The sequence below is a fragment of the Amborella trichopoda genome, chromosome 5 (genome assembly GCF_054954075.1).
Source record: "Amborella trichopoda isolate Santa Cruz 75 chromosome 5, AtrichopodaSantaCruz75HAP2 v2.0, whole genome shotgun sequence".
Taxonomy (NCBI): Eukaryota; Viridiplantae; Streptophyta; class Magnoliopsida; order Amborellales; family Amborellaceae; genus Amborella; species Amborella trichopoda.
This window is the reverse complement of record NC_142340.1, coordinates 28597290-28622826: the sequence shown is the minus strand read 5'-3', so window position 1 is coordinate 28622826 and position 25537 is coordinate 28597290. Positions and strand designations below refer to the sequence as shown.

The 25537-nt window shown below is 38.0% G+C and overlaps 1 protein-coding gene across 5 annotated transcripts in view; it reads left to right on the top strand.

Annotated features, from left to right (window-relative positions):
- Window positions 1–25537, top strand: part of SEC6 — a 65113-nt gene that overhangs the window by 24781 nt on the left and 14795 nt on the right. For 4 of the 5 annotated variants that reach the window (XM_088866432.1, XM_006841857.4, XM_088866433.1 and 1 more), the window contains exons 13-19: window positions 3115–3170; window positions 11914–12022; window positions 12223–12363; window positions 12505–12684; window positions 18872–18955; window positions 19068–19154; window positions 22919–22963. In XM_088866432.1, the coding sequence (XP_088722558.1) occupies window positions 3115–3170; window positions 11914–12022; window positions 12223–12363; window positions 12505–12684; window positions 18872–18955; window positions 19068–19154; window positions 22919–22963 (702 nt within the window). Of the gene's footprint in view, window positions 1–157; window positions 236–3114; window positions 3171–11913; window positions 12023–12222; window positions 12364–12504; window positions 12685–18871; window positions 18956–19067; window positions 19155–22918; window positions 22964–25537 lie in introns of those variants that run through there. The other variant, XM_088866434.1, reaches the window with a different exon arrangement.

The window sequence follows — 25537 nt, the reverse complement described above, 5'->3', positions numbered from 1 at the left end:
GTTCTTGTCTTTCTCATACTGTCCTCATTAAAACAAAATTAATTATTCTCTTTTCTATCATATAATATTTCTCTCTCTGTTGTAATATGTCTATTCTTTTTCATTCTCCCTTCCCATCTTATATAAACTCATTTGGTCTCTCTTCCCTTACCTTTAGCTAAACACCATTGATCCCGGTCTTACTCTGGCAGCGGTACCGACACATCCATCTCAAAGTGACGTATAAATTTTAAGAGTAAGTGACCTTATTTTCCTATAAAAGTGGTTATTTGAAAACTTGTATTTCCACATTTAAGAAAATTGTAATATTTCTGTTTATTATTAAGGATTTTAGATAGTTGAAAATTTAATATTTAATTTTGGATTTACGTAAGAATTCTTCTACTGTCAATAGACTGCTTACCATGTTAAATTTCAATTTTTAAGAATGTTTCTCATAATTGCTATCTTTATGAAATTAAGCCCAAAGTATTTGACTGGTTATTTATAGAAATATCAGTGAAAGTGGTTGCGATAGATGGCTTCATGTGAATTCATGCTGATGATTTTAAAGATATTTTGAATAAACGATATTGTTGTTTCCTACTGTTTAGTGATAAAAAGTTTCAGAGATATTTTAAGTATATAAGTGGACCTACCTTTTACGCCGGTAGGGAATAAGTGGACTCATCCGGTACGCCGGTGAGATATAAGTGGACTTATCCGTTAGCCGGTAGGGATTAAGTGGGCTCATCCGGTACGCCAGTGAGATATGAGTGGACCTGCCTGGTATGCCGATAGAGATTATGTGGACCCATCTAGGACGCTGGTACGGTATACAGGTAACCTACTTGGGATGCTGGTAGGGTATTTTTCAAATCTTTTGAATTATGTTAAAACTGTGTATTTCTGTTAAAAAAAACAAATGGAAATGAAAAGTTTAGAGTGGCCCCATGGTATATTCTTAGCATAATGAACTATCAGTCAAAATTTTACGGTTATATAGGTATTTTATATTTTTTTTATTAATATTAATACTAATATTAATATTAACAGTAATATTAATATTAATATTAATATTAACATTAATAATATTATTATTGTTGTTATTTAGTTCCAAAAATTTAGAATCATCACATAGGATGTGATGGGTGTAGGAGTAAGGGGGTGTGCTTGAGGAAGGTGATTGGTATTGAGGGGGGATTGGATTTGGGTCATCAATTGAGTTCAGGTGATTTATTGCCTCCTTAAATGCGACAAGATTGAGGACTGATAGGTAAGAGGTGCAAGATGTTGAATGTGATTTGGGTGATGAAGATATATGGGGTTTCCCGGCAGATGTGAGAGATACGCTGCTAGCATTAAATGGATTGATGGGATGGGAATTAGGGATGCTTGTGGAGGAACAGTGGAGATAAATATCTTTAGATTAAGCTCTTTTATCAAAGTGTTCCACCTTGGAAGGGGCTAATGTTGAGAGGACCTGGGGGTTAGTGGGGGTATGTAAGTTTGAGGTGATGGGAAGACGGTTGTCATTTAATAACTTGAGGGTATGTGGGATTGAAATGCTGGGATGATAGCTGGGATTTAATGATGTGGTGGGGCTTGAGTTTGGAGTAATGGAAGAATGATAAGGGAGAAGACTGTCAATTGATTGGTTGTTAGTATCTAGGAGAGCCACATTAGATAGTCTTAAAGGGTCAATTGATCTGTCTAGGGATATACATGGCACAAGGAGGAAGGAGATTATGTTGGGTAGGTTTGGGGCTAGGGGAGGAGAGATTGGGAAGCAAGGGTTGGTTTGGGAAGTGATTTTACAAGATTGTTTTGTTTGTGGATTTTTGGTGGCTGTGAGTATGATGAGGTGGGCTTAGAGGGGTAGATATACTTGCGATACTGATGATATAAAGGTGGTAGGTGGTGGGTATTTACTGGTTGGGGCTTCTTTAATGAGGGTTTAACAGAAGAGTTTATGGGGGTCGTCATAAGTAGGTTAGAGAGTAGAGGAGTAGAGTTCTTAACAAGAGGGAGGCAGAAAGAGGGAGGTTCCCTCTCCAGATGAGAGGGGACTAGCGAGGGAGGAGGGTGAGAGAGTGGTTACATATGGGCTGAGAGAGAAAGCTTAGAGGAGGCAGGGTGAGGGGGGAGAGTGGTCATTGGTGTCCATGTCCGAGTGGTAGTTGCTCTCTTCAGTTCCAGTCATTGTTAGAAAAACCACGCGATCTACTGCTAACCGCCCGGTTAGATTGGAAGCGGTTCCGGTTTTGTGCGGTTTTGGTGATTGACAGGTATTTAAAAAAAAAAATTTCAAAAAAATGTATATAAAATTTTCAAAAATAAAGAATTTTTGTAATGCATTTTTTTGGTATTCTTTACATTATGGTAAAGATTAATTTTTTTTTTTTTATCATTAATACTCACTTTAATTCAAAAATTGATTCGTTAAAATCTATTTTTTTCATTAATTTTCAACTTTATTTCAATGTGTTATGTTTTAATTATTCTTTATAAGCTTTTCATATTTTAGTATTTTTTTTGTGTATCTTTTTTATTTTTTCAACATTTTTTTTACGGCTCGGGACTTCCCCGGTTAGAACGGTTGAATTGGCCGGTTTACCGGTTGGGCTGGTTAAACCGCTTCTGGGCCCATGTCTGGTTAACCGTTCTGGTTCGATTTTGCGAACGCTGGTTCCAGCTCTCAAAAATAGCTTGGAAGTATATTCGTTGAGATATTCTTCATTGAAGGTTCGACATATTGTTGTCTTTTAGTGATAATGACAGATTGAATTTATATGTTTCTTGAAATTGTATTATAAAATTATGTAAACTGATAATCATGATGATGCTTAAGAGTATGGCTAATGTCAAAATTTCAGATATAAAAAATGCAAATAATGGACCGATATTACTAGATGCTTGCTGATAACCTTTTTTAGAGTGTATTGAAGCATCGGTCATGATTGATATAGTCTTCCTTCGAATATTTCACTACATCATGTTTTAAGGTTATTGCTGAAATATTGTCCTTTTAATATGCGTTCTTATCACTCATTCATGGTGTTTGTACATTTTTAAATACCTCACAGAAGAGCTGGTATTAACCATGTTTGTTTGACTTTCTTTTTCTCCTTTCAGATTTATGAGGAGCTTGGTGATGCTTATGACTATGTAGCACCTTGTTTTCCTCCGAGGTTAGTCTTTATTTTTCAATAACTATGACAATTTAAAAATTTATTGAAAAATTTTCAATACTTGTTTTGTTTACATGCACAATTTGAGTCTATCAATATGGACTTCGGCTATGTTTGTTGCTTGTGTAGTATATTCTCATGCTTATATATCTTGTTTTAGCTACAAATGTTTCTGAATGCTATATCTTTTGTTTTTTTTTGTCTTTTGACTTTTACGCTTTTTTTTTGGTGGTTAACTTTGTTTCATTCATATAATTTTCTTTTGAGAAATGTTAGCATCATATTACTAAGATAGTAATAGTTACAGAATTGTGAGCGACCGAAGGCACCTGCTATGGGTGGCTTTCGGTAAAAAATACATTAGTCAGTCATGTATAAAAAGGGCTAATAAGTCCCCTTAGATACAATGATATACAATGATTTTTCAAAAAAGTAACATTGAGACTGTTTCATTCATATAATTAAAGCCATACGTGTATATCATGTACGCAAAATTGAGTCTCTAGTTGTATTTGGGTTTCCCTATATCTACAAAAAGAATATGGCAAGGGATGACCTCGGCATTCCAGCTCTTGCTATTCTATCTGCAACCTGATCAGCTTCTTGTCTGATATGGTGGAACGAAACTATGAGATAACTAGCAATCTCAAAAATCCCAGGAATATATTTATTGGCCACTTTGGATTATGTGTATTCCCCTGCAGCCCATGATATCACATTTTCTAAGTCCCCTTCTACTTGTGTATTGTTCCAATCTGATTTCAGATTACACAACCTAAACAATAGGGCCTGTCCTTTGTACTTCATTCGAATTGTAACTTCCCAAAGGACCTGAGCAGGTCATTAGCACCTTTCTGAGGTAATCCCTTGTTCTTTCACCAGCTCGTGCTGGATGTGGGATTCCCTTGGAACTACACTTAAAAATTCAGTTTAGGAGTTCCCTGAAATGGTGGAGCCATTCTGTAAGGAACTTCAACTTGGCTTACTTATCACTATTGCTTACCACTGATTCTGAATTTCATAATCCCTTTCTCACCTTAAGCCATATGATACCTGTCGCCCTTATTTTACCCTTTAGCTATGTCACCCTGTGATATAGCATGTTGATTATTCCTTTGTTTCTTTCCAGCCAAACTGTCCAAAGTCCAAAAGGATACCAGTACACCCAAGTCTCCAAAGATTGAGTACTGGCTTTGGTCGAGTAGGGTTAGTGCAATGTTGAGCAAGATCTCCTTTGATCTGGAGCATCCCATTGAAAACCAAAAAGGTCTAGTTGCTAATCCCTAGATTCTGGTAGCTATTTCACATTGAACAAAGAGTTGCTTCACTGTTTCAGGTTGCTTACTTGCACATAATACATCTGTTAGGTTTGGGGATTCCACGGTAGTCCACTGTCAAGACCTTGTCCAATATCACAAGCTACGTGACTGCTTGTGCTTTTGGGTTTACTGGAATATCCAAATCCTTGTGCCAATTATATTGCTTGTTGGGTTGAAATTTATAAGTTTATGCAAAGGATTTGTCGGAGAAGTTACCTTTACAATAATTATCCAAGAGAAAAATAAAGAAGTTACCTCTACTATATTTGCTCCAAATGTGCTGGTCCTCTCGAAATGCACTGGTCCTCTTTTCTCAGCACAAATAAGAAGTTTTGAAGTTCCTGCAACAGCACTATGAGTCCCCCATATCTACCTTGTTTGGGCCTCTTCTAAGGTTTGGAGGCCATGCTGCCTTGTGTCAAACCCCTTGCACCACTGTTGCTATTGTAAGCAAGAGCATGGCATAGGGGGTACTGATCTTTGATTGGTTCACTTTTTAGCCTAGTATCTTCCGGAAGAGAATCCTTCTTCCATCCTTCACAAGGAACTTCGTCTGAGTCCTGAACTTTGAGCTGACTAAGTTTATGCCTTCCCATGAACTTTGGTCTGAGTTAGTCATCAATTTTGCTGATCATGCATAAGTAATTTGGTCTTTCCAGTTTCCAATTGGCAAAAATATTCTTGACTCCACAATTTGAGATGATTTTTTGGTAGTTTCAATTTCCTACATATTCTGTATCTTGCCCATCCTTCTACTTTATAGAGGCTCATCACTCTCAGATCAGATCCGGAAGAGTTTTATCCACCAACTACATTAAACTCAAAACTGGTTTAAGCCCTCCACTGACTGGACCTGTATCTAGATACATAGGCTTATGATCCAGTATTGGTTTGTGTAGGACAGTCCCTGGAAAACAAAGGGGTAATGAGGATACATTTGCGCTTAGTAAGAATTGGTTTAGGATCATAGCAGTTAGACCAGGTAAAGTTTGCCCCATTAAGAGTAATCTCCATAAGGCTATGTCTATTGATGAAGTCGTCAGAGGCCTCCAAGCTTTTCCTTCTTTTGGCTTCCCCTGATTTTTTTCGAAGGATTGGTATTCCTTTTTGCTTCCATATTTGGTTGAACTCTTCCCAGAATGCACCTCTATCCACTGACCTGTTTGGCCCCCAAACTGCAGTAAGAATCCAAGTGAAGTGCTTTTTGGCCCATGAATTGAATAGCCAAGAACTCTGTCAAAAGAATTTGACCACTTTTCAATTCTAACAGACTCCAGACAATCCAGATACCACCGGAAGCCCTTGTTGGCTGTCGCCTTTCAAGGCGTTGAAGCCAAGAGTCTTTCGCTACGTGGGAGTTAGAGAGAGACTGAATCTGGGTGCTTGACGCACTGGGGCCCAGATTCATATACCCTGAGTATTTGAGGCATGGAAAGTATGCATTTTGAGAAGGTGAACTCTCGGGGAGGTGTGAGGGTCACCTCCTAGTCAAGACTATATTGATTAGAATGTCTCATAATTGATGTGATAAACCAGGGCTTGGAGAATCCAATCTAGAATGATAAAACCCGAGTATTTAAAAGAGTATTTGCCCTGTATGGAATGGTCGGCTCATGGGACATGAGCCCGTATCCTGACACAAGACTGTTCTATGACATGTGCACCCACAGTCGTAAGGAGAAGCCATTCTTCTATAGTATTATCCGACTTAGAAGAGCTAGTGCACATGTGCTTTGAGACGACCCCTGTATTTGAGTAGAAACATATCCCAGAGGGGTGCATCAGTAATCCATTGAACCCCCGGTAACGGGAAGCTCTGGCTCAACGACTTTGATGTGACCAATTATGTGTCCCTGCCATAGGCTGTGGAGCATAGGTCTGTTGGGTCGGCTTGAGACACTGGTGGAACGTCATTCGGGTTAGCCCAATGGAAGACTCTGATTAGTGTTATATGTCTAGAGATTTCATTTACTGTTGGTCCATATTAATTTAAATTTGATGAGAAAAGATTTTATATTGATGAGAAACTATGTAATAATGTTGAAAAATCATTCGGAGAATTTTTGGGATTTTTGGAGAATTTTTCGGAATTTTTGAAACACCAAAAATTGTTTTTTTAAAAATGTTTTGCCTAATGACGATCTAGGACAAGCCATGCGGATGCCTTGTGGGCCCCAAGTGGCCAAAGGGATGCCACATGGCACCCCCACACCCCCTTGGGTGTTGACATCATGCTGACATCATGCTTATGCGTGGGGGGCATTGTTGTCTTCTGTTATTTAGTTATATTATGTTTTATAATGTTGTGACTTAAGTGAGTTATTTTGTCACATGGTGTTTTGTTCACACATGTACTTTGTTTGGCATGTGTGAAGTCATGGGATTTTGAGGATTAATTTGATCTATATTATTAGTTATATATGATTTTGTGGCATGTGGGTGTAGCTTATGTGACACCACCTTATGGGCTTGACCCATGTGAAACTTTAGTGTTGTTGAAATCCTATTGATGGTGTCATATGATATTTTATTCATGTGTGGATGTCGCATATTACCTTTATGTCCATGTCATTGTTTTTTATTGACTCTCACAAATTATTTTTTAGAGAAGGTTAACATTGTATTACCGATGAGTGATGTTTACATGGATGTGAGAGTCCGAACTCACCTGCTAGGGGTGACTTGGTAAAAAAATGCATTAGTTTATCATGTACAAAAAGGGGCTTGTAGAGACCGCCTGATTACAAAGATTTACATGAAGCTTTCAAAAATTACAGCAGGGCTGAAATTTGCTGAAACTACAAGGTCTTTATGTTATGTGCCAGTGGTCCTGAGCAAAAAAGGAGTCGGACTCGGCTTGATCTTCTACTTGGATTCTAGCTCCCTCTTTCGTCAAGAGATCTGCGAACTCGTTGGACGTCCTCCATATATGCTCATGGTTTTTAAATAATCTGTGTGAGAGAGATTGACCCTCAAAATTATTTAAAAACCATGGGCATAAGTGTAAACATGAGTTTGGATTTAATGGGAAATAAAACATGGAGCTAAGGGCTTTAAGGTAAAATGACTTTAGCCTAGGTTTTAAGGAGTGAACGGTGTCAAAAGCTCATCCATTGATTTAGATAAGATATGGATGAGTGGCTTGGTTAAAAGCCTCTCATGTGTCATTGATCTAAGGCATCAAGGATCAAGATCAAATCCACCTTTCTGATCTAAGTATAAAAACACTTATGTGATCAATTATAACCCTAATTTTGAGTTTCACTTCAAAGAGAGAGAGCCCCCCTGACAAAAACGTGGCCACCATGACCCTCTTGAGATCAACACCCCCATTCTTGTGTTCTTCATTTTTGAAGCCTTGAGTTGAAACCTTTTGATGGAGTAGTCCCTCGTTTATGAGATTAAGCCCATAATATTACTTCACGAAGGTATTGATATTTTTTATATTCCATTTTCTACCTCATTTCCATTATCAAATCTTGCTGTAATTTTTAATTTACAGTTTCTTCATCTTTTGGTCATGAAAACTTGATAGTTCAAGAGTCTCAAAGCAATAGTGTAGTTCATACACATAGTATGCGTAGATTAACTTGCTTATTCCATGATTTTGAGTAGTTTCACCTTGATTTTCTTGATCTTAGTTATTTGGAATTTTTATTGAGAATATACAACTGATGAGAGGTTTATTTCATCATATTTGAGCATATGAAATAGTCCCTTGAGTTCTTTTTTGAATGTTGAAAAGTTTGTGAGGTTCCTTATGGACCACATGGTGTAGTTTCACCATAACTTCCTTATTTTTGTATAACATCTCTCTCAAACTTTCAAGGATTGTTTTGATACATGTCTCTCTCATGATTTGATCTCCATTAAGTGAAATAAAAGTGATCATTTACTTCCCATTGGATAGATATCCTTGAGTTATTATTATCACCCATGCCTTAGACAATGGAACAAAATTAAGTCATCAAATGGCCCTTTCGTAGCCCGGGCACAAGGGGTTCGAACCATGGCTTCCCCCATGTATGTTTGCATGTAAATTTGATGCATTTACAGTTATTAAGTGATTCATGATTGATTAAATTGAGTATGTTATGTGAATATTGATATTGTTCTTTAATCTTGTGGTATGAGCTTTAATGCTATACTTTATTGTTTATGTGAATTGAAATCTCATTGGATTATTATGATAAAGTGTATGATGTGTATGAGGCATTGTGATATATGATGAAGATGAAGAATGAAGATGGAATTATCATGTAATTTTGATATGAGGAATTGCGAGTGCAAGTCATGTAATATGTTGTAGAGATGTACAATGTGAGTATTTGGATATTGTATTAAGTTCAATTGTATTTTTGAGTAAGGGATTTGTAAGGGACCTATTAGGGTTGAATTTTTATTATTCAAATGTGTATAAACCATGTTTGTAGACTGAAATATGTGTATTATGGTTTTGTATTGAGATATTCATGCATTTATTGGGTTTTAATACTACGGAAAATTTTTAAAAGATTGCGTTTCTAGCCCATTGGTCTTATACCACCAACAACCCTTTGTGATGGTAAAGCTATCCATTTTGCTAGCTGTCCATTTCGCTTTCCTTTTTTATCAAATGGATCTAATAGCCTTCAGGTCTGGTGCAGTGACTTTGTTTCTATGAGTATCATGACTTCTGGTTGCTTTGTGTCTGTGAAACATCGCTATGATTGCTTTTGGGGAGGGTCGACAAGGCCCCTAACTGTACATGATAGATCTTATGGATTGTGCTGGGTTGTGTGTGGACTATCAAGGGTCTTTGGTGTTTAGTTCTTATACTAAGTTGTTTGTAACTTGTAAGTGCATTTTCCTATGAAGCTTCTGCAGCAATGCATGACTCATATTCAACTGGGTATCCTACTAGGATAAGGAACAAGTTCATGCATGCATGAACCTTGGTTTTGAGCCTTATTGGAATGTGACTTGCCTGACCCCTGACTATTTATGTATACAAATGTTTGGATGCACCTATGTTGCCTATGTTGTTTTGTTGTTATCCGCATTGCACAATAAGTTCACATTAAAATTCACAGTCTTTAGTCCTAGGTCACGAAGACACCTTGCTATGATCCCATTAGAGAAGCTCTATATCTCTCGATATGTCATCTCATGCTTTGGTAATTCCGAGGGAGAACCTGAAATCAAACCATCTCATGTTGCCCTTTTCCAATGTTTACAAGAATTAGAATCAAAATTATGATCCTCATCAAGTCAATGTAGATTTGTTTGAGCCATAGTTACCGGGGTCACTTACTTTCGTAGGCGATCCCTTCTAGGATCTAGATTCTGTCACTCTCAGAATGGATCTCTCAGGGATCTTGATTTTTAAATTTTGGGATCTCGATTCCCACTGTTAGGGATTTCGATTTCTGTTGTTAGGGATCTCGATCCAAACCTTAAAGACCAAGATAACAATCAGATTGATTATTTTCTTTGTTTATAACCAGCTAGTAGCACAACCATACGTTTAACATAGTTGCACTGTTTGCTTGCTATAAATAATGAGATCCCTATTTTAAATAGTGTACATTATCCTTGATTATGATACACTGCATTATTGATAGCAAGATCCCCAAAAAGTTGGGATCAAGATCTCAAAAGTTCGGGATCAAGATCCCCAAAAGGTTGGAATCTCGATCCTTAACGTATGCATTGTATGGACAGCATTCCCAACCATAGGGATCTTCTAGCATTCCACAATCCCCCGCTCCCGATCCCAATCCCAATCCCAATCCCAATCCCGGAATCGTTCCCGCTCCCCCTGTTCTCTAGGTGGATGGTTGTTGATCTGTCCATTGGAGCTGACTCAACTACATGAGACCCAATTCTTCTAGAGGAACTTCTCTTTGAGCCAAATTCAGATCTGGGGTAAATTCATGTGAATCACTCTTCTTGCCTTTTTTTGCCTCTAGGGAACTTTCATATGATTTGTGAGCCTAAACCGGATGGAGCATCCAACAGCCCTCTCGGAAAACTGCTCTGGATGAGATCTTGTTGCTCTGTATTATAACAAACTCGTGGCAATTGTTCTTCATTGAGATGACTAGATGTTATTGGTTTTTAATGGGTTTATTCTTGCAACATCATAAAAGCAGCTTTGTGGCTATAATTGGTTTATGGGTTTGACTTGGGGTATGCATATGCTCTTCTCTTCTTGACCAGATGACAATGATCTATGTTGTGTCACAGTAACAGTAATTAGACGTTTGCTGTTATTAAAAGTGGAACTGCACGAGGAGATATTCATTCACCACCGTCACGGACATTTATGAAGCACCTTCCTTTGTGCATTATTTTCATATGACGCTGTATGGTCTTCACTGGGCCCATAAAGATTGTTTTCTGTGATTTAAGGGCACCATATTTCGGACTGGTTATGATAATATTCTATTTCAGTTTTTTCACTCAATAAATGCTGATATTAAAATTTTTCTGGTTTTTGGGGATGAGATTTTGAGGGTCATTCGGATGAGATTGCTAATTTAAAATGATAACAACAGTCAAAAGCGTCATTTAGGCAATGGTTGTGATAGTAGTCACTTTCAGTTCTTTCACTTGAGCAGTGCATGTGATTCAAAGTCTTCGTAGTTAGGAGTGGCTGTCACAGTAATCACTCAGTTCCTTCACTCAACGTATGCTGAGATCGTTATTTTGCTGGTTAATGTGGATGACATTTTGATCAACAGGGTTGATTCAGATGAGATTACTCATTTGAAACAACGAGCAACAGCCAAAAGTTCTACATGAAGGTTAAAAAAGAACTGATAGAGGATATGGTCATGCTTTTGTCATCTGCTTTTTGTGGGTTCATATGTATGTGCTCTACTTGATGAGCTTGGTACTGTGTCGGTGTCTCCAGTTACATAGTACAGAGATTAATTAATATTATTTACATTGTGAGAAAACTTGTGCCTTATGATCAGAGAAAACATAGAAGTAAGTTGTCACTTCATTCATTACCTTTCTGGACATTCCGTGCTAATTCCATCCCGACACATTTATTTAGCTTCAGTGAGTCTTCCTCTGTAAGATGTCCATTGGCGGAGAATGTTTCCATTGGTTGGTCTCCGTGTGAGATCACCCACTGTCGGTTGATTGTTTGCATGACAAGTTTCCCTCGTTTTCAAGAGGGCACAGTTTCCAGATCTGCATCATGTGAGGACATGAATGTAAGTGTGCTTAACATAGGTACATCTTGGTTTGTATGTGGTTTTAAGTGACGTGCAGATTGTGCTCAAGTCGTTAATCTATATGCCCTATAGGCAGTCTATATGCCCTATAGGCTCCATAACTATTAATGCAACCATGCTTTCTCATCCAGTTGGTAGTTTGCCATTTCCATGGATATGTTTTCTGCTCTTACCCTTCTCAGCTTTGGTTTGCAGATATGAGATCTTCCAATTCATGGTCAACCTCTACACTGAACGGTTTATACAAATGCTGAGATTACTCAGTGACAAGGCCGATGACCTCACAAATTTAGAAATTTTAAAGGTGGGTTTCCTGTGCACCTTAATTTATGCTTGTTTAGTACACTCAAAAGTTACACTTTGCTACGAAGGAACATTGTCAGTGCACTGATTGTGTTCCTTAAATTCTGGTGGTGGATAAATTACTGTTCTTTCATTAAGAAACTGCAGCTGTAAGTCATTTATTGAAGCTACAATCTAAATCGATATGCTTAATTCATGCAGGTGACAAATTGGGTTGCTGAATACCAAGAGCATCTAATAGGTCTTGGTGTGGATGAATCATTTGCTCAAGTTTGCTCTGAGAGTGGGGCAATGGATCCACTCATGAATGCATATGTAGAGAGAATGCAGGCTACAACGAGGGTATGTTTGTTATTTAAGTGTGCCGCTTCATATATATATATATATATAGATCATTTGCATAAAATTCTGAAGAACCTTGTGCTTGACTCTTTTGAGCATCAATTTTTCTTTTTCCCCTTTCGTTTTTTGTTGTTCCATCAGAAATGGTACACAAATATCCTTGAAGCTGATAAGGTACAGCACCCAAAGAAAACTGAAGATGGGAAGCTATACACGCCTGCGGCCGTGGATCTATTTAGGATTTTTGGAGAGCAATTGCAGATTGTACGAGAGAATAGCACTGATGTCATGCTATACCGAGCGGCTCTTGCTATCATTCAGGTTTGTGTTGTCTTCTTACTATTGACACATGGTATTGTTAGGTATTGATTGAATCATTCTTCTATCAAGAACTTTTGTTTTTTTTGTTCCGACAAGTAGCAATTGATTAATAAACTGGAGTATACATCAAGTTGTGCTAAAAAAGGAACATAAATTGGAGACATACACCAGCAAGGGAGGGAGGGAGGTTGGTGTTAGATTTAGAGGGAGAGATATCCATGAAGAAATTCATATGACTGTCAGGTCAAGCTCCTGTATAAGGGATGTGCGGTTAGAGCCCTTTGTGGGCTTATCTACCATGTTGTTAAACTTGCTATAAAAGTAGTGTAATGAACATTTCAAAAGGCCAACAGAAGAACTCATTATTGTGTCAGTAATGTGCATGGGTAAGAAACCACCTCCTTAACCCATCTTGTAACATAGAGTAAATCTCCCTCAACAAGTAACGACAAAGGATGTAGCGAAGGTTCTCATCCCAGTCAGTAAAGCTATTGCCTTTGCAGTATTCACATCCGAAATCCTTGCTGGAACATAAAATGACCATGACACATTAACACATGATCCCTATAGTCTCTAGGAAATCCCCAAATCCTCACGGGCCTGGAGAGCTACCATATCTATTTTTCGGTACTGTTAACATTGCATTAATGGAAAGGGTGTACAATATACAAAAAATCCCAATCAAGGGGGTAGACACCACCCACCGGCTGTCAAAAAACAAAGAAAAGTAGACAAGATAGAGCAAGAAATAGTCCAGAGCTAAACATTAGGTCCCATTCGCAGCTGCTCCTTGTTTAGCCAATGCGTCGGCTACTTGGTTGGCCTCCCTCCAAGTATGACTCCAAGAGACCTGCATAAGCCTGCAGATTGCGAAAATTTCGTCAAAGAGGGGCAAAAGCCTCCATGGTGGTGTGGCCTCTCGAGAGGGCCAAGATACAATCCTTGAGTCCTCTTCGACCACAAGAATTGCGCTCCAAGATTGATTGAAATTTTTAGGGTCTTCCAGCAGAGCTCGGGCTTCTGTAGTAGTGGAGTCTGAGATTCCAATGGGGAAGCGAACGAGAGAAGGGTGGCTCCTTTCGGATTCCTAAAGATGCCCCCTATCCCGACGGGCCAGGGTTGCCGAGGGAGCAGCCATTGAAATTATGCATAGCGCTCCCTTGAGAGAGGAGACTTCAGTTTCATATGCCCTTTTTGTTGGCTTCTTGTGCTTGGGTTTGTATTTTTGGGTTCTTTTAGGAAACTCTCTCTCCATTTGCACATGGGATTCTAGAGAGAGGAGCCTCTTCTGGTTTAGTTTGAACTTTGTATTGTGGTGTATCTGATATCCATAGTTTGATTCCTTGCTATAATTAAGGTTTTACTGTTATCTGTTTGATGTAGAGTGATGGTCATATTGTTTTGTTTCGATCCTTGCTTTGCAAATATGTATCTTTCTAGTTGGATCAATTGACATGGATAACTCTTTTGGTTTCCTTCTCTTTGATAATTTTTGGTCAATTGTCTGATCCTCTTGAACTGGCTGATCGCTTCTTTGGTCAGTTTGTTTTGGCAGTGGCGTCTCTCATTTTTTTAAATTAATTTGAGAAAAAACATAGATGGGGTTGCCTTTCTCAATTTTGGTGGGAAGCCCATACGATGGCAGACGCTTTGGCTAGAGTAGGGGCTGCTAGTGCCTATAGTGCTGCTTGAAGAAGGTCCTCGTGTTTTTTGCTTTCCTTTTTGTTCTGGATAGTATATTTTGTTTTTTGGAATGCTTATTGTAATACCTCTATACCCCTTGTTCTAACTCTCTCTTACTTTTCCCCTCGTTCTCCCTGTCTCCTTTTTCTCTCATCCACCATCCCTCTAGACTTGTGCTCTTCCCCTTCCCCTCTCTCTCCTCTCCCCCTTGTTCTGATGATATGCGGCTCTTCTCTTCTTCTCTCTTTCTCTGTTATCCTCTCACAATCTCTATTGGTAATTCTCCTTTCTTCTCCTTAAATATCACTTCCTCACCTCCTCCTCTCTTCATCCTCCTTTACCCTCAATCTCTGTTCCCCTCCCCCAGTGTCTCAAAACTTTTGTGTCTTCTTGGTTTTTGCAGATGTATCTCTCGAGGTTTTTCATTCTTTGACCTTAGCTGTTTGTAGGTCTACGTCAAGGGTCAGCATTAAGCTTGTACTTTTTTGTCTTAGTTATGGACAACTTAACTAGGCACCTACAGGATGAGGTACTGTGGTGCATGTTGTTCGTAGATGATATAGTTTTGATCAATGAGACCCGAAACAGAGTCAACACAATGTTATAACTTTGGAGGGATGCTCTAAAATCCAAAAGTTTTAAAATTAGTTGGACTAAGACAAAGTATATAGAATTCAAGTTTAGTAATAATAGGAGTAGAGATGAGGAAGTAGTTAAGATTGACGGCCATGAAGTACAAAAAGACCGCACTTTCGATATTTTAAGCCGATAATTCAAGTAAATGGAGAGATTGTGGAAGATGTCGCACACAGAATTCCAGCTGGTTGGGTGAAGTGGGGATGTGCAACTGGAATTTTATGTGATCGCCACATACCAATGAAGCTGAAGGGCAAGTTCTATAAGACAGCTGTGAGACTAGCTTTTCTTTATTGGGCAGAATATTGGGTGGACAAAAAATAGTATACCCATAGAATTAGTGTAGCCGGGGAGATGAGGACGTTGAGATGGATGAGTGGCAAGACAAGAAGGGATAGAATTTGAAATGAATCTATTTGGGAGAATTTAGGGGTGGCACCAATAGGCGATACGATGAGAGAGAGTAGACTTAGTTGGGTTGGCTATGTGTGGTGCCGACCAAGTATAACACCTGTTAGGAGGTGCGAGTTAGTTCAAGTATAAGGATTGAAAAGGGCAAGGGGTAGGCCCAAAAAGATGTGGTTGGAAGTGGTTCGAAAAGATATGGGGCCTCACTAAGGGTATGGCCTTTAATAGAGTAGAATGGCATACCAGGATTTGTGTAGCCAACTCCAATTAGTTGGAAAAATATTATGATGATGATGATGATGATGATGATGATGATGATGATGACTTTAGTTGTCTATACTTGCGAGTATCTTTAGATGTTGAGCACCCATTTTTCATGGGTTGTTTTCATCAATTTATTTATTTAAGAGGAATTTATGTATGGACCGAAAATAAAGTCCGTTATGACGGAATGCCGCAAAATTGGGCCATTATTACAAAGAATGGAATCTTATTTCTTTTTCTCTTTTGACAAGGTTGCTCCCAGTTTGATGTTTCAAATATCGGACCGCCTTACTTTGAACCTCTCTCTTGACGTAAAGAACGCCATCAGGCGATGAAGCCCACTCATAGTCAGAGCCCGTTGAGTTTCGGAATCTTGATCGGAATCCTCAACGGAAAAGTGGGTTTGGTCGGGAATTTCACGGGAAAAGTGTTTCTTGCTTGAACTAAGGGTGGGGGCAGCCGGAAAAGATGAGTTTCCCACGAGACAGACAGCCTCCACAATGGAGTTTTTTGAAAAGAGAGGGAAAGAAGGATTTGGAGTTGTTTGATCTTCTTTGTTTTTAGAGAGAGAAAGGAGAGACTTGTTTCTGAAATTTCTGTTGGTTTGGAGGAAAAGAAGGTGTTGGGTGAGGCAATAGGGGCATATCCCTTGTTGAGGGGCAAATAGGCCCATCAGGTAGCGTTGGGTGCTCCACTCTTGGGCCATGGTCATGGTGCTCTCTCTCGCTCTCTCTCACTTTCTCTCTCTGTGATAGAAGATTCTAAAGATAGCATATTCCAAGCTTTCTCTCCTTTTTCTCTGTACGAAGATGCCCAAGATAGTAGTCTCTTAGATTCTAAATAAGGCGGACCGAGGTTATGCCGGTAAAATGAAAGGGGAAAACTTAATGGGACAGCGGGGAAATTATGTGGTTTGATGTTAAGAACATTGGACTGGGGTCAAACTTGTCAAAAAAAGAAAAAAATAGGATTTCGTCCTGTGTAGTAATGCCCCAATTTTGGCGCATTTCGTTATAATGGACCTTATTTCCGGTCCGTACGTACATTTCCCTTTATTTAATTTTTACCATTATGATTTTCTATAGAGCACTCGACATGTGCGATGACATCCCCACTCCTCACGAGAAAGATGTAATTATTGAAAATAGTACTTTCAATACTTCAAAAAAGAAAAAAAAGACACAATGATTGAACTCTAACTCCATGTTCATGTCTGGATAATAGGCATGGAGACCCCGTGTTGAGTATTTTTGTTTTAACCCATTGAGATGATTTCTAATTTTGAAAAAACTGGGGTTTTCAGGGCAACAAGTGTGTGTGTGTGTGCGAGAGAGAGAGAGAGAGAGAGAGAGAGAGAGAGAAAGAGAGAGAGAGAGAGAGAGAGAGAGAGAGAGAGAGAGAGAGAGAGAGAGAGAGAGATTCCTCTGTGTACTCAGGGTTTCCAACAGCTAGTGCAGAAGAGAGAAAGAGAGCTATCAATTTGGGAGAGATTTTCCAGAATATGATTTGGATGGTTTCGATGGTTGCCATGTCTTCCTGGTAACCCCCAAAGTACATTGAAATTAGGCGCTGTGGATGTGATTAGCTGTGAGGAATCCAACAGTTCTCCTCCCTTGGGCAGACACTATAGTAGTATGCTTTTGGACGGACGAGATGTTTTCTGTTAAAGCAAAAAAGAGAATAGTACTGTATAAATGAAATTGTTATTCATTTTAGGGAAATTTATCAAAGTACCCATAAGAGATGAACATTTTAACATTTTAACATTTTAACCATGTCTTTTAGTTTACTTTTAAAATACCCATAAAAAAAGCACATGTTCTTGAGTTTGAATAATTGCAAATGGGTAAATTGTTGAATAGGTCATCTCTCATGGATATTTTGAAAATTTCCCTTCATTTTATAGCATGGCCAAATAGCATGGTCGAAGGGATTGGCCAAAGATATCGAAGGGCCTCTCTCACTTGCAGTAACGGCAATATTTGCAGTAATGGCAATATCTGAGTGAGATGATATGATATTATCTGTGAAATTCATGAATTATGGCTGAAGAAATTTGGAGCCTTCGTATCCAGTTTCTATAATTGTATTCATCATGTGATATATAGAGGGTTGTGACCCCAATTAGTTAGGAAAAGACTTTGACGATGATGATGTGATTTATAGAGGGTGTATTGCTCGATACCTCTTTCTTCTTATCACAGCCAAAGAGGCCCGGATGATGGGTCAAAGAGATTGAGTGGCTTTTCAATTGTTTGAGAGGCTAAAGTAAAGCAAAGCAAATATGATATCACTGGTTCAAAATTGAAAGTCAAAAGGCCCCTTGAGGTGGGGCTAATGTTTCACACTTTCAGTCGTAGCCATTTCTTATATCTTGTATAAAAAATGCATGTAAAAGTTCTGTTGGGTTTCAGCTGAACTTGTAATTTTCTTGATCTTTCAAAGAAGATTTAAGGGTTTAAAGTAAATAAAATTAAAAAGGATTGCCTGTTTATTGAGATTTCTATTTGGGTAGATTGTGGCACTTGGTGTTTCACGTGATTAGGAAAGTATATCTTTTGGTAGCATGAGCTATAAGTGGTGGCAATGCAATTCTCCAGAGTGTGAGTTGCTGATCATAATACCTGCCCTTGTTTGTCATGCCAGCGTATTGCTGCCTCGTCAAAATCCTCGGTGGGCGACTGGTCCCCGCTCCAAAATTAGGATCGACACTGGAAAATAAAAATAAAAATTATAATTATTATATTATATAATGTTATGCATCAAATCAATATTATATTATCCTCAATCCAACCGTAAGTGAGATACTTGTAGTGATTTCGTGTTATAACACAATATATATTTATGGTCCTGTGAAACTCCATTATTGGTAGTGGCTGTTGTCCTCTCCCTTCTAATTTCATTTGTGTATTTGAGTCTTGTTAAATTGTCTGGGGAATCTAATAGCTAACTTTTTTTATTTCGACAATTCTAACTCTTACAAACTTAAGATTGCATAGAATGGTTGTAAATTTACAAGTGAAGGTAAATGATGTTTTTTTTGAAATCTAATCAGGCTCATTAATATCAGAATTCTCAAAGTAATTATTGCATTTCTTTAGTAGTCCATCAATTTGCTTGATGGGGGATTTCCGCTCTGCTTATTTATGCTTATAACTATGGATTTCTCAGTCTGACATCACTTTCTTTAGTTCAGGTGATGATTGATTTCCAGGCAGCAGAAAGGAAGAGACTTGAGGAACCAGTTGCTGAGATTGGTTTAGAGCCTTTATGTGCAATGGTTTGTGGATCTCTTTTCATTGTCATGCCCTATAAATCATGAAACTTGTTTTATTTAAGCATCTGGCAAGTTGATTTCTTCAATTGATTGATTATCTGCTTTGTGTGGTTAGATTAACAACAATCTGCGCTGTTATGATCTTGCCATGGAGCTCAGTAGCAGCACCTTAGAAAATCTTTCGCCGTACTATGCTGAACAGGTTTTGCTCGATGCTGTGATTTTTTTTTTCCAGTTTCCTGAAGCTATGTGTGGGGGGCCAGTGCATCTAATTGGTCTCGAGGAATTTTACATTCCGATGCTACGAATGTCATATTGCATCATGATTTCATCTTGAGACTGGTTATTGATTATGAATAATCCAGAAATTACATATCTAGTTCATTTGGTATCCTATTTTGCCAATTTTTGTGCCTTTGATATGTTCTGTTCTCTTACATTTCTTAGAAATAGAATTTTTGTGTAGCTAATCCTATTTAGCCTTATTCTCTTTAATGAATGTTCGAGTGCTTGGCACTGCATAGGGCTTCCAAAATGAATTCTTTTCTGCACTTTTCTGTGTCTTAAAGTAGGTCGTCTTTTATTTTCCACTACGTAGGAATGTATCAGTTACATATACTTGGTTGTGATTTGTGCAACATTAGTCACCCAAGTGGACAAGTTCTCATAGGCTTTTTAGCAATGGAAGTAAACTACCCCAAAAATTCTTCCCATGAGGAAATATCGGAAGCCCATAGGATCTAGTTGCTAACATTGAGATGTACAAAAATAGTTGTATTTGAAAACGTATGAGCATTTCTTTTATTGGACCCATCAAAGCATTTAAAGTCATTTTAGACACTCTCTAATAGGAACCATGAAATCTCTAACTGAATTTTATCAACTGAGACTAGTCAAAATCACCCTAAGGTACCATGAAACTGAAATCTGAAATGGGCATGGATATGTTTCATTGTCTGACACAGGTACCAGGTGTCGGCTCCTCATGCCGTGAAGAAGAGTACTCGGCAATACGGTTATACTAAGAAGATATAACCAAAAAAAAATTCCCTTCATGATGTGTAGCAAGCAAGGAACAATCAATTATACCTTTATTGGCTGAATCCATAGATAGTTTAAGAGTTCCATAGACTTTTTAATGTGCCTACTCAAAAGAAAAAAACTTGAAGTCTCTACAAGATGCAATCATTGGTTAGGAAAAAAAGAAAAATCCGCAAGAATCTGTATTTGTATATGTGTCGATCAGTGTTCGCAAAACCAGCTGATCTAACCGCTAACCGGCAGGTTAGAACTGGCCGGTTCCGGTTTTGGCCGGTTTTGGTGATCAACTAGTTTTTTAAACTTTAAATAGAATAGTACTTCAAATTAATAACAAATACATTAGAATGGTGTATTGGTTACTTTTGACAATTAGTTTTTACTTGAATTAGGGTTCAAATCCCACCGCCAGCGTTCTTTTTTAATGGAGTCCTTTGCCTTTTACCCACTAACCAATATGCCATTTACTACTTAGTTGATAAAAATAAGGGCCTATATTATATATAACATCATTTTTTCTTCATTTTCTTTAAAAAAAAGATTATTTTCTTTAAAAAAAAAAGATCATTTTCTTTTTATACTACTAGACCCACTAACCAATATGCCATTTACTACTTAGTGGATAAAACTGAGGGCCTATATTATATATAACATAATTTTTTCTTCATTTTTTTAAAAAAGATAATTTTCTTTAAGAAAAAAAAAGGTCATTTTCTTCAAAAAAAGAGTTGGTCAATTCGATTTTCTAACACTATTTTAATATTCTTTACATTATGGTAAATATTAAAACAACAATTTGGTCATTGATACTCTCACTTTTATATTTTCCTATCTTTTTCTAGAAAATTTTAAAAATACCCTAGGCACAAATCTACTCGTTAAAATCCATTTTTTCATAAATTTTTAACTTCATTTGAGTGTGTTTTGTTTTAATCACATTCTTTATATGCTTTTCATATTTTAGTAGATTTTTTTTGTATCTTTTTCTTTTTTTTAACACTTTTTTTTATTGTTCGGGACTTGCTCGTTTAGAGCGGTTGAATCGGCCGGTTTACCAGTTAGGCTGGTTAAATCGCTTCCAGACCCATGTCCGGTTGACCGTTTCGGTTCGATTTTGCGAACACCGGTGTCGATACATGTCTGACACACATAGGACACCCAACAAAAGAATCCATGTAACAGAAGAAACGGAGTTATTATGTATTGGGGCAAATGGAAACTAGGGGTTAAAAAAAAAATGAGATGCTTATATAGTCAAGGTTCTAAAATGAGTGTAGACTGTAAATATTGGAGCTTTCAGCTCTTCTACACTTGATGTTCCTCCCCCATTCTGGGGAAGATAAGATAGTCTGGTCCCCAACCTCATCTGGGGTCTTGACATTTGCCTCTTTCTATCTAGCCATCACCTCGCCTCCTACCCTTCCTGCTGCCCTCCCCTCGATCACGGCCAAGGCTTGCTTCCCATTTATTTCTCCTAAAATTCAAGTTTCTGTTGGGTCACCCTTTGTGAAAGGGCCCTAATAGTTGATCAACTTCAAAGAAGGGCCCTTTCCCTACCGAACAGATGTGCCTTGTGCCTAGAGGCTGAAGAGACTAATGTGCATCTCTTCATCCATTGTGATGTAGCGTTAGCCCTTTGGATCAGTTTTCTCCAACTATTGAAGTGGACCTGGGTCACCCCTTAGTTCATCCCTCACCTCCTTTTTACTTGCCTTCACACTCCTTGGACCAAATCAGGCAACCTCCTATGGAGGGCCTCGATTGCTACCACCTTGTGGATGGTTTGGCTTGAAAGGAATAGCAGAATTTTTAGGGCTGAGAAAGCTCAATTCCGACCTTGATTGACAAGATAGAACCTTTGTTGTTTTTTGGGCCAAAAAACGATAAAGTTCTTAGGAAGTTCTCTTTTTTTGACCTCCACCAAAACTGCTAGGCCCTCTTGAAGCTCAAAGCTTTAAGAATATCCCGTTCTTCTCTTTGGAGGCTGCCTGAACTGGGGTAAACAAAGCTTAACTTCGACGGTTGCTCCCTAGGCAATCCATGATCCTCTGGTATTGGGGGCTTATATAGAAATTCCGAGGGATCACTCCTCTCCAATTTTTCACCCATTGGTTTTATGGAGTCATCAACTGCGGAGGTTGTTGCTTTGCTAGAGGGGCTTTGAAGATTGGACCCTAGCTGGAATACATACCCGGTAGCCGAAGGCAACTCCAGAAATATCATCTCATGGGCCTCCGGGGCTGCCCGATGCCTCTGGAGACTTGACCACATTTTTGATGAAATCACACGTAAGCACCTTCCCTCATGTCATCTGGCCACACACTTTCGGGGAATCCAATGAATCTGCCAATGCTCTAGCTAGGGAAGGAGCTAGCCATAACTCCATCATGGGGATTGTGGGCATCTTTTAGGCTTGCAACGTCCTTTTTCTCTCTTGTTTCTGGTGAGCATTTTTTGGGCCAGTACTGGGTTTTTGTACAGGGCACCCTTTAATGGATTGCCTATTTTTGCGTACGCTCTTGGTTGTACATTTTTTCCCAATTAATATAACAGTCAACTTATTAAAAAAAACATTGAGACAATAAACTATCAAGTTCTCTCAATTAGATGGGGTATTTTCCCTTAACAACTCTTTGGTTGGGTTTTGGTGTGATATTTCTTGTTTCATATGGATCACAAGTGGAATAATTTCATTCTCCTTCCTATTGCCAATAAATTGCCCAATATGTTGGGCATGGTAGGTGAGACTTTAAAATTTGGTTTAAATTAACTGAATAGGAATGACCAAAGTATTTGTATTTATTTAAAAAATAAATGTAGGTTATCAAAGTGTGTATTAATACATTTTCTAGGTCGTGTGGATTTCGATCAAGGAACTTATTGAGCCATACATGCTTTTGACTATTTGTTTTCGCTTTACTATCTCAGGTTAATTTTGAAGATACCTGCAAAGGCTTTCTGGAGGTTGCAAAGGTTGGTTATGATGTGAAAATTTAGATTTCATTGATCTTCATTTTGTGTAAATTAAACATATTGGGTTTTGTAGACATTTATTGTTATCTGCATACTTGCTCCCCCTCAAGCCCCTGTGTTGGCTTTCAAATTTCTCTTCCATAAAGAAATGGTGGTATTGATAGTGCACATTGTAGAGCTTCTCCCTATCAGGTTAGCATAGCTAGATGTGAAATGGCATAAATGTTTTCCTCAGTTAAAATTGCAGTTTGGAGTTAATTTTGTCTGAATTTGAGAATGATGATATAAAATTTTGTTCAATGTTTAAAACTCAGCTCGGGCCTTGAACTCGTCCCTGGTTTGAGTTGAGTAACTCTCCAAGTCTGAATGGAAAAGGCCGAGTCCTATACAAGGCAAAAAAAAAGAAGTTAGAAATTTTAAAAATAAAAAATTGTTAAAAATAGTACAAAATGAGCGAAAAGTAAAATAGGCAATAGGAATCACGAAAAGTCTATAAAAGTCCAAAAATGTATATAAAAAATAGTGTACTAATTTTTTTTTTTGATTTAGAACCTTGAAATATTTTAAAAAATAAAAAACGGAAAAATAACAAATTGGAGCTTTTAATAAGAAAAGTTCCCAAATCATCATAAAAACCATATAAATAACATAAAACTGTATTTCTAAATCATATATTGAAGATTGTTTACTAATTTTGAGTTTTTAATTATTTTTAACATGGGCGAGTTGGCCCCTGGGACTTTCCTTGGCCACTGGCCAAGGCTGAGATGTTTGGCCGAGTCCATCCTAGTCTGAATGGACTCGACTGAGTCCTGAAACACTGCTTCTGTTAACCATTTTATCTTGTAGCCATATGCATGAGTATGATTTAAAGATCATTTGATTTGACATATTACCGCCACATGATACTTAACTCAGCCTATTCCATAGTTGTTGGGATCGGAGCGAGAATGATACCAGGATCGGGATCGCGTGCGAGGGATTGTGAAATGCTAGAAGATCCCTATGATTGGGAACGCTGTCCATACAATACACATATTAGGGATCGAGATCCCCAAATGTTAAGGATCGAGATTCCAACCTTTTGGAGATCTTGATCCCGACCTTTTGGAATCTTGATCCCAACATTTTGGGGATCTTGTTACCAACCTTAAAGTGTATGATAATTGAAGAGTATGTATACTCTTTAAAGTAGGGATCTCATTATTTATAGCAAGCGAGCAATATTTGTGTTGCTAGTTGGCTATAAACAAAGAAAATCATCAGTTTGGTTGTTGATCGAGGTCCATAACAGCAAGAATCATGATCCTTTTATGTAGAATTTAAAATTCGAGATCCCTTAGAGATCCATTCCAAGAGCGACAAAATCAAGATTGTAGAAGGGATCACCTACCAAGTTATTAGATCCCGGCAGTAACTATGGCCTATTCTTTTATTTCTTTATTTCGATGCAATTTATATCATGAAGAATTCCTTATTTTTTATAAGACATGCTCACTCATAGTTTAAATCTTATCATTTGGATTTCAAATGGAAGCCTCAAATTAATCGCTTAATTTGCTGTAATTATATGAGTCATTCACCAACAACTTAGCCATTCATATTGTCACGTCAAAGTTATAAAACAAAGCCAACCATGCACCCCCAATCCACTTTTCATCTCAAAGTTGAATAATATTAATACTGGTAAGGGTAAAAAAAAACTATTAGTAATAAGGCATGCCTTCTTTTTGTCTATTGGCGCTAACACAGGTTACACAAATCAAGATGAACTCCAAATCTTTATTATGGAAATTTTTTACTATTGTCTACCTACAAGATTTGCAATATCGAAGTACCTTCTAACTTTGTTAAAATATTCAAGCTACTAATTAAGTTTTAATAGGAAATTCTATCTTTACATAAAATAGAGGCCACTGTAGGTCTAAACCCCTCCAACTAGAAAGAATAAACATTACTCAAGGGCAATATCCCCGCTTAAGGATTACTGTCTAACATGGCTAAAAGGATTTGGGAAAAAATGACATAAAAAATGCCAGAGTAGTCTGCTTCAGAGAAAGAATGGCCCTTCGGACTATTTGGAAAAATCATTTTCTTCGCTTTTGCCAAAGAGGTTAAACAAGATGATGTAGCATTATAAGATTCCATTTGGCTACTCTCTAGATGATGAAGGTGAAAACTTTGGCCTCTTTGAGAAAAATGCATAGCGAACCTGACGACAGTTCAAATACCTGGAAAAAAAGTGTCTTCCATAATTGAATGCTATGCCTACATTGTGAAACACCTCACACTTTGACCTTTGAGGCCCCTGCTCTTCCAAGCTGCCTTAAGGACCCATGGTGAGGATGGTGGTTGTGGACATGGATGTTGAAGGGACTCTGTTTATTGGTCTTCTGGCTACCTGTTTCACCTAGTACTGCTATTTGTGCCTACCTGTACCTTGTACAAATTTCATCAGTCTTGGCTGACATGAAACTTTTGGAGAACGTTTCTCAGAGAAAAAGTGAGATCATGTGGATAGAATAGAAGATTTCCTAAATATTTTAATATTTGGGAACGGGAATGTCACCCAAG